This window comes from Capricornis sumatraensis, chromosome 11 (genome assembly GCF_032405125.1).
Source record: "Capricornis sumatraensis isolate serow.1 chromosome 11, serow.2, whole genome shotgun sequence".
In the NCBI taxonomy this organism is placed as follows: domain Eukaryota; kingdom Metazoa; phylum Chordata; class Mammalia; order Artiodactyla; family Bovidae; genus Capricornis; species Capricornis sumatraensis.
Genome location: NC_091079.1, coordinates 81,009,924 through 81,019,281, shown reverse-complemented (window position 1 = coordinate 81,019,281; position 9,358 = coordinate 81,009,924). Strand labels below are relative to the sequence as shown.

At 36.2% G+C, this 9,358-nt stretch overlaps 1 protein-coding gene across 1 annotated transcript in view; it reads right to left on the bottom strand.

Moving 5' to 3' along the window:
- Positions 1-497: 497 nt before the first annotated feature.
- Positions 498-9,358, bottom strand: part of UBR5 (ubiquitin protein ligase E3 component n-recognin 5) — a 131,418-nt gene continuing 122,557 nt past the window's right edge. The window contains exons 56-59 of the mRNA XM_068983714.1: positions 9,116-9,229; positions 7,574-7,718; positions 5,906-5,991; positions 498-2,659 (exon numbers count right to left, since the gene is read on the bottom strand). Of these exons, the coding sequence (XP_068839815.1) occupies positions 2,447-2,659; positions 5,906-5,991; positions 7,574-7,718; positions 9,116-9,229 (558 nt within the window). The 3' untranslated portion in view covers positions 498-2,446. The remainder of the gene's footprint in view (positions 2,660-5,905; positions 5,992-7,573; positions 7,719-9,115; positions 9,230-9,358) is intronic.

Sequence of the window (9,358 nt, the reverse complement as noted above, 5' to 3'; positions counted from 1 at the left end):
TAAGAATAACAATTTCTTAAGTTCAAATGTGATTGAGAGGATGAGCAAAGCTTAGGAATTTGCATTAACAAGCACGAGACAATCTGCCTCAAGGGAAGATCTCAGTTTTAGACCTAAACATTGATTGATTACCTCTAAATAGACAAAAATATTATCTTTAGGAGATAAATTTATCTTTAGGGGCAAGTACTAAGTAGTGAAATTGCACTACTTAAAAAGCCTCTCAAGTATTCCCCAGGAAGCCATTTATAGGGAACAATCCTGATATTCAGATAATTCGGGGTGGGGGGGGGGTTGCAGGGAGTAGCAAAATTTTGAAAACCTTCAGTAAAGTTCATTCTTGGTCTTCGCTTCCTAAATTTGTTTTCAAGTCCATTAGATTTAAACACTAAACAAGACCAAAAGAGAACTTTATTTTATATGACTTTATTTTACATTTAGAACCATTTTATGCTTTACTTTAAAAAAAAAAAAAAAAAAAACCTCACTCTGCTTTTAATATTCCTAAAAGCATTTTAACCAAAATCTTGATTTAGGAAGACTTAAGACATTGTGCATTATGTTAAATACTTTCATTCTTCCAATAACTATTAAAAATAAGTTCACAATTAGGTTTTCAATGTCCTAATCATATCTAGTTTGTTCTCATTTAATATTTTATCAATTCCATCATGTGCATACAGAAGTTTTTCAGACACACTGATGAAAATCAGTTCTTAATCTAATTACTATTTCATTTATTCAGAAATAGCATTTAGACATAAAAACCAATGTCTCATTTTGTAAAATAACCTTTGGTTAATTTACACATCTAATACATCATATTAAGTTTTAAGTAGTACAATGAGTTTCATCACTGTTGCTTTAGTTTTTAATATTTATTGTGTCAGCAGGGCTGAAAATAATGTGGTTCAGTCTTCTGAAGGAAGTTTGTTTACATATATATATACATATATATATATACACATGTATAATAAAGCACAGTGCCTTTGAATGTGAAAAACATCCCAAAGGCCAAGAGTCCTACAAAGGAACGACAAAGGAGAGATTCCAGACTCTCTCCTCATTTTCAATATGTAAAGTGACTGGTTTAAGTCACTTTATTGAAGACATGGTGAAGAAAAGTGTTCCTTATTATGCCACTGAATAAAGCTACTAAAACCACAAAAATTTAGAGATAATGATCCTAAGCTACACAGTTAATGGATCATCAAAAAAGAACTCAGTTATTAAATATAACTGGATTGACTTCTGATGCCAAGTAAGGCTCATTTTACTTCCCCCATTTGTATAAAAGAAAACGTGGCCTGGCCAGTGCCATTCAGGATTCTCTGCTAACTGTAAAATGTGGACCAATTTCCTTCTGTTTCTTAAAGTCCGTGTGTACATTCAGTTTTTTAAAACAAAATTTTTATGCACATAACCGTGTCGGATACTGTATTGCCCTTAGTTTAAAAAATGTACAACTACATAAATAAAAACTATTGTTTCTTCAGTATTACTTGACATTTCTTCTGTAATTTATTTAAAAAAGTAAATGTAACAAGATACTTAAAAAAGGCTAGATACAAAAGTAGTTAAGCTGCTCACGAACATTTAAAATTTTCCAAAATGTATCTTCAGTAATCATGATCTTATAAAACATTTTACAGTTATCAGAAAGTGCCCAGGCTGAGTTTACATAACTGAAATGCCTTAGTACAAATGTCTAGTTAGAACTGAAGTGCAGTATACCTGACTGACTGCTCACTGAAATAGGGATACAAAGAAAAAAGTTGACTGTGATAAAGTACTGTGCATTGGCCCCCATCATATGTACAAAAAAGTGCCCTCAAATGAACAAATTACATGCAAAATATTAGTGATATCATTTAGTATCCTAGAGCTCAATGCAGTCAAACCGCAACAAAAGTGGTTTTTATAGGTAAAGTGATTTCATTTCTTAAGATCTGAATGTTCAGAACTTTTTTACAAGTTCCATATACGATACACAACCGCAGCCAACCACAAATTAAACACCATAAAAAAGTTAAAATGAAACACAGAACATACTTAATTTTTTATTTTGAAATTCCCTATTCCCTCTATACAAGAACCTTTGCTGAAACACTTTCCACAAAGGCAGCAGTGAGTTTTCAGAACGTTTTACATTTTTCCCCTCAGCAAAAAGGTAAATCACAGTGTAAATTATGTTGTTCTGCTGTCATCTTTGGCTGGGGTTAGACCCAGAAGTTGTTGACTAGCAAACCATTATAGTCAAATGTTGCTAGTGCTCCTCAGGCCTTTAAGCTACAAACTCAGCAAGGAATGTTTGCATTCATCTCTTTAAGGTAAAGGTACCACAGGGTATGCGACAGCATCAACTTCCATAAACTCTTATAGACAAATGGGAAAAATCTACAAAATTAGCGAGTAATATTACACAGCAATACACACGTTTTATACTCTACACAAAACCAAAATTCTTGGTCTTAATGGCGAGTAGCAATTTCTGTTTGAGAATCTGTTTAGAGGAATAGAGTGGGACGTAAAGTCGAGAAATGCAAGTATTTGCAGTAGGAAGGTGTTGGTCATCTGGTGGTCTTATTGTGATGGAGGGCATAGGCTGAAATCCTTCTTCACTGGCTGGTAATGAAGGGCTTGATGTCCAAAAGTAAACCTAAACAGGAGTATAATAATTACAAGTTTGGCTTTTAAGAGATTAACATTCAACCCTTAATTCTGGCAATTATACATACAGCCCCATTCTTTTGTTAAAACCTACAAAGGGGTATTATTTAGAAGTGTCTTTTAAATTTCTTATATTGAAAAGGAAAAGTTTCAGGGTTGGAAAAGAAAGAAGTGTCAGGTATGTAGAAAAGTGACTATGTTTCAATGCCTCAGCTTCTCATTTGCAACATGAGGCTACTTGATCAAATGCTGTCTAAGGGCCCTTCCTGTTGCTAAATTTCGCAGGGCATCTCTTAGTGGGAATAAGGTACAAGGTCTCTGAAAAAGGTTCAAAATTCACAGAGGCTATCAAAAAGTTATTCTGCATTTTATCTACTCGCAAAACCACCCAGTGCTTTTCAGTGGTGCACTGTATCATACACAATAATTCTGTAACAGTAAGTGTCAGGCAGCATCTGCTGTACATCAAAGTCCATGCAATAAGCCATGCTAACACTGAGTTTTAAAACACTTCTAATTTGTGTAATAGAGCGCAAATTACTTTTTCTTTAAATATAACCAAAGATATACTTTCCTGAAATATTTTTATTAATGCATACCTTTCCTCATTGATACTAGACAGTGACTATCTCTTAAGGTAAAGCTTTTAAAATCTTGCATTTATAGTACACAACTAAACAGACAAATAAAAGGGCTTCCCAGGTGGCGCTAGTGGTAAAGAACCGGTCTGCCCATGCAGGAGAGCTAAGAGTTGTGGGTTCAATCCCTAGGTCTGGAAGATCCCCTGGAGGAGGACACGGAAACCTACTTCAGTATTCTTGCCTGGACAATCCCACGTACAGAGGAACCTGGCGGGCTACAGTCCACAATGTCACAAAGAGTCAGACACGACTGAAGTGACTTAACACATACAAACAGACAAATATATTCATTATCTCAGAGTGACTAGGAACTCTAAACTAGTTCCTGAAGCATAGTTATGTGAGAAATCTCATCTAGAATTCTATAGGAGGAGGCAGGGAAAAACAAAACTTTGCAAGTGTCAGGGTCTCCAAAATCTTCAAAGAATTTATAAAAGGGCTGGAAGGTACTGTAGACATAAACCTGGCCCAACCTACTCATTTTACAGGTAGAAAACAAACAATGTAAAGTGTTTCTCCAAGGATAAATGTGGTTACCCAGAGCCAGATTACTACACTGCTGGACCTCCACGAAGTTGGAAAAAGATAAATACGTAACAGAGGACTTCTCAAAACTTTTACCAGTGAACTATGACTTTCCAAGAGGGAAATATACTATGTATGTAGTTTTATGGCATAACCCTAGGACTAATAATTCAAGGGAGAAGAGTTTAGGAAAACCCTCTTATTTTCTTATGTCCCTGAGACACATATGGAAAAGCCTACAAGTATGTGAAGGATAACCTCCCAAAAGAGGAAGGAGGAGGTAGAAGACACCGTGATATACTGCTGCTAAGCTGCTAAGTCGCTTCAGTCGTGTCCAACTCTGGGCAACCCCACAGACGGCAGCCCACCAGGCTCCCGTGTCCCTGGGATTCTCCAGGCAACAACACTGGAGTGGGTTGCCATTTCCTTCTCCAGTGCATGAAAGTGAAAAGTGAAAGTGAAGTCGCTTATTTGTGTCCAACTCTTCGTGACCCCATGGACTACTGCAGCCCACCAGGCTCCTCTGTCCATGGGATTTTTCAGGCAAGAGCACTGGAGTAGGGTGCCATCGCCTTCTCCGATATACTGCTAAGCCCAAAGAATACGGGAGTTTAAGGAGTGAAGCTCACGATTAAAGCTGCTGCTGGACATGTTGAGGCCCCCACAGAGGGAGGTAGTCTCTCTCTTTTTGTAAAAGGCTGAATAGTTGGCAAATTTCTCTTCTAGGAGATGGCAGAAATGCAGTGAGATTTTAACTTGACTGACTAGACAGAACACACTGGTTTTGCTCTGAATCCAGACTGACTACAGGAACCCTAATAAGCAACTCAGGTACTCCTAAAACCAACAGGTACAGATACAGTATCTGCATTGGTAGGGACTTCAGGATTGGTCTACAAGTTTGTGAAAGTCAAAATACAAGGAATTATAAGGAATGAACCTAGGCATCAGCCTAGGAAACTACCAGATGGCTACGTCAAGAGCAAAAACCACCTGACAGGACTGCTGGACAACCCATCTTGCTACAGTAGGGAAACACTGGGAGGCGCCTGGGGCCACATGAAGATGAAGGAATGCTAAACGCGTGGCCCCCTCCCCACAAAAAACAAGTTACGAACTACCTTTAAAGGTAAATCAGAAACTGCAAGCTTTGTGCTTTCCTGCCCAACTATATCCCCCTCTCAAATAAAATTGGGGGATATATCTAGAAATTGTATCATTTTTTATTCCATAGAGGTTTGGTTTAGAATACTGGGAACTAAGGCTGGTTCAACAGGGGAAATGTCACAGGGAACTATGAGGAATATGAATAGAGATTTTCTGGATAAGGAATGTCCCTCAAATTTCTACAAGAAAGTCTAGAGGAGACTACCTTTTAAGGCTACTGGACAGGCTGATTTGGATATACTCACAGTTGGACATAAACTCCACAGACTTGACAGACTTCAATATGATCAAAGTTTATACTGTCTTAACTTATGATTTATTAATTTATGTCTTAATTTATTAACTTTAAGTTAATAAGTAATGAGATTAAAATCATAGACCATTCCCTTCTCCAGGGGATCTTCCCAACCCAGGGATCGAACTTGGGTCTCTGGCATTGCAGGCAGATTCTTTACCATCTGAGTGACCAGGGAAGTCCTAATACTTTAAAGATTAAAATCACAGACCTAGTACCCGTAATTAAGTTACTCTATTCATAGTATACAGAGCAATTATGATTCTATTAAAAAATTTTGCAAACACTTGCAACTAGTCAAAAAGATTAAGGATGGATTAAAGAGGCCACTAACATACATTAGCACTCACTATAGGGGGAAAAAGAGGTCTCAACAGTAAGCTGGTATTATATCTTCGGGACTAAGGATAGCATTTTAATAGCTAAGATGTACTTCACTCTGTTTATAGTTTTACTCATACTTCAGATGTCCTATTATAGAGAAACAAAATTGACTTTTATTTCCTTAGCCAAAATTAAAATCATTACCAATTTAAAACAAAAGGCTGTCTTTCATACAGTATTTAAGGTTTTTAGTTTTTTCTACAAATTTTATGAAAACACTTACAAGATCTTGTCGTTCTGTCATGCTCATCTTCTCTACAATTGACCAGAACCACCGCTTGAACTGCAAGAGCTTCTCAGCATTTTCTCCTACAAATAAATATAAATTCAATAAATATTCTGCATCAGTTGTATTTTTAGAATACTATTTATAAAATTAAAATGTGAATGGGGGAGTCTAATCCTAATACAGGAAGTTAAGACCATTTGTACAATGTGAAACTTCTATAGTTCATTAGCCTATCCCAATGACCAAGACAAGAAAACAAACCACTAGCCTCAAAAATCACATGACTTTAATTCCATCACTAAGTCATGATTCTTCTCATGATGTTAAACCAGTGCTTCTCAAAGTTTAATAAGTTTACAAGTCACTTGGGAGATCTTTTTAAAATGCAGATTCTCACTGATTAGGTATGGGGAAGAAACGAAAGAAACCAAAGATTCTGCATTTCTAAAAAGCTTCCAGATGATGCTGATATTGTTGATTTGAGGATCATACTTGGAGTGTCTTTAGATATTTTTTCCCCTTCTAGGTTTGTGGTTTATATCAATAAATAAACCAAATTCTTATGTCACGAATATTGAAAACTATTTTATCACTTAGCACAAAAACTATTATGCAGTGATCTGCATGTTACCAAGCATGAAGGAAAAACAAGAAAATTTACCCAAATTTAACTTACTATAATTTGGCTGAAGCTGTTTGCAAAATATGAAGAATAAAAGGGAAAAAAACTGGTACCCTCATGTATGGCATTAATCTTGGACTAGAGGTATAGTCTTCTCATGAATTTCTTGGAAGTTCCAGTATTTTATTGTATGTGTTAGTCACTAAGTCTTGTCTGACTCTTTGGGACCCCAGAGACTGTAGCCCACCAGGTGCCTCTGTCCATGGAATTTTCCAGGCGAGAATAATGGAGAGGGTTGCCATTCCCTTCTCCAAGGGATCTTCCCAACCCAGAGATCAAACCCTGGTTTCCTGCACTGCAGGTGAATTCTTTACCATCTGAGGCACTAGGGAAGCCCATTTTATTGTCTAGTCACAGCTAAAAAGTCTACTCCTAGAATATGGGACTTTGAAAAGAAAAAGGTGCAACAAATTAAGCACTGAAGACAAATGTTATTCTAGGATTATCACTACCTCTTGTTACTCTTTCTAGATTTTTCATGTGGTTGTGTGTTATATATCTTTCTAACTGTGCTCTGAGTTCAGTTCTGAAGTTCCAAAAAGTGAAGTTCTGTATTTTTGAGCTTCTTATTAACAAATTCAAAAGAGAAGCAGAAAGGAAAAAAGGCTACATCATGCAATCAAATTCTTCAGAGGGCTTACCAACAGAATTGTCATATGGATTATTTTTTTCTAAATAAATAAAAACCCTTTCAACACAGTTGTTCACCACAAGGAATTTTTACTATTTCATACTAAACCATTCTTTAAAATATAGAAAAATAAAGCAATAAAAGAATTAAGAATAACCTAATAATAAGCTATCATAGTTCAAACTAAATATTTTAAGATATTTTATATCTTAAAATATATAAAAACCTGAGTAATAAACAGCATTTCTAAGTCCCTATAAATAGGTTAAGAATTAGAAACCCAGAAAACTGACTGATCAAATTATCTGTATAGTTTATTTCTTATGTAAACATTTAATAAATTTCATACCTGATTCATCATTGAAAGAGGTGAAACTGATCAGCATTTGCACGTTAACCTCACCACAGCCATTTACCAAAAGCCTAAAGTCTTCTGCTGTTAAATCTTCTAATGAATTTTTTGGAAGCACATCCAGCAGACCTTTCCTCATTGCCTAGAGGATTTCAAAAATTACCTATTTATTACTATCAGTACTTTATTTTCTACATAGCAGTTATTATCATTAAAGCCCAATGTCTAATTTTAACAGCCTAAGAATACTAAATACTACTAAAAAGTGAAGTTCTGTATTTTGAGTTTATTAACAAATTCAAAACACAGGCAGAAAGGAAAAAGGGCTACAGGTTCAACAGTAAAGGAGTATTATTTTATCTCAGGAGTTAAACAGTATTTAAAATTATGTTAGTAACAGACTGGTCATTAAGAAAGAATCTGTTAATCATGTTATCCTGTCATTATCCTAGGAAAAGTATGATGACGACAAAAACCAATATCCCTGACACAAACTTACTGAGAAATGCCAAGAACTGTTCTAAGTACCTTATATATGTTAATTAATTAACATTAACCTCATCCTCATTTTGCAGAGGAGGGAAAAAAGGCACAAAGTACTTGAGTTGTTTGCTAATGTCATACAGCTAGAGCAGGCTGCAGTCATGATTTGAACCCTGACAGTATTAATTCCAGAGCCCACACAATTATTCCCAGCACAGGGATCAAAACCACTTCATAAACATTTTTCACCAGGAGGGGAAACAGTTAACATAGTGGGCCTAATGTTGTTCTTTAGAAGAGTCTGATGGGAGATGGTCCTTGACAGGCATCTGGAAACTGGGCTTTTGGAATGCTCCCTACATTATTCCTAACTGATGTGGCAATAAGCTCTGCTGTAACAGCTTGCCTAGACTATCTGTGCAAAGGTGATTTATGATGAACATGTGTTTTTCCTCTGGGAGTCTGACAGGACTCTGATATTTCCTCTGCTAGTAGGACTGGTGTCCAATAAAAAAGCTGGGCCCCGACTCTTAAGTAGGCCCTAAACACAAACACTGCATACACATTGCTGTAATTCACTGCTGGAGGAAGAACATACTGTTCTTTTGTGACAACTCATACCCCCAGAAAGAGAACTTTGAAGCTTGTACCTGGATTCCTCCAGACTCTGTCTGATGTAAATCTCCCCTTGTGAGAGTCCTTTTGCTATAAACCATACCACGAACTGCCTCTGAGTCTAAGGAGTCCACCTAGTGCGTCAACCAGAGGCATGGATGGTTGCAGGACTCTAGAACAATGAGTCCCATAAAGAATCCTTTCCAAATTTTTACTCACCAGATCTACTTTCTGATGGTTACATGGTTTTTCCAAGTAGTTTTACCCAAAAGAAAGGAGTTGGTCTGGACTCAGGTACAATTTATACTGTACATAAACTCATTTTGGTTTTAAAAATTTTGACCCTTCATAAGCAAGCTGAATACATTGTAAGGTAGTTTAAAACACAGAAGATACCAATAGCCTCATCAGATCAAGTAACATTTTTTGGAAAAAACTTACATGTAATGGCTGTTCTGCAACTACCAACATTCTATGTTCAGCATATTTCCGTACATACTCATAAACATTCTGAGGAGTGACTGGTATATTTACACCATTAGGAATAAGTTCAACCTGTGGAAAATTTAGCAGTGCCATTTAAAACCAATTTTGACAAAGCAGGAGTAAGTTAACAGTTCATAAAACAACTTCCTAAAAGTTTAAAATCTAAAGACAATTCTGTATTTGACAACTAAGAAATGC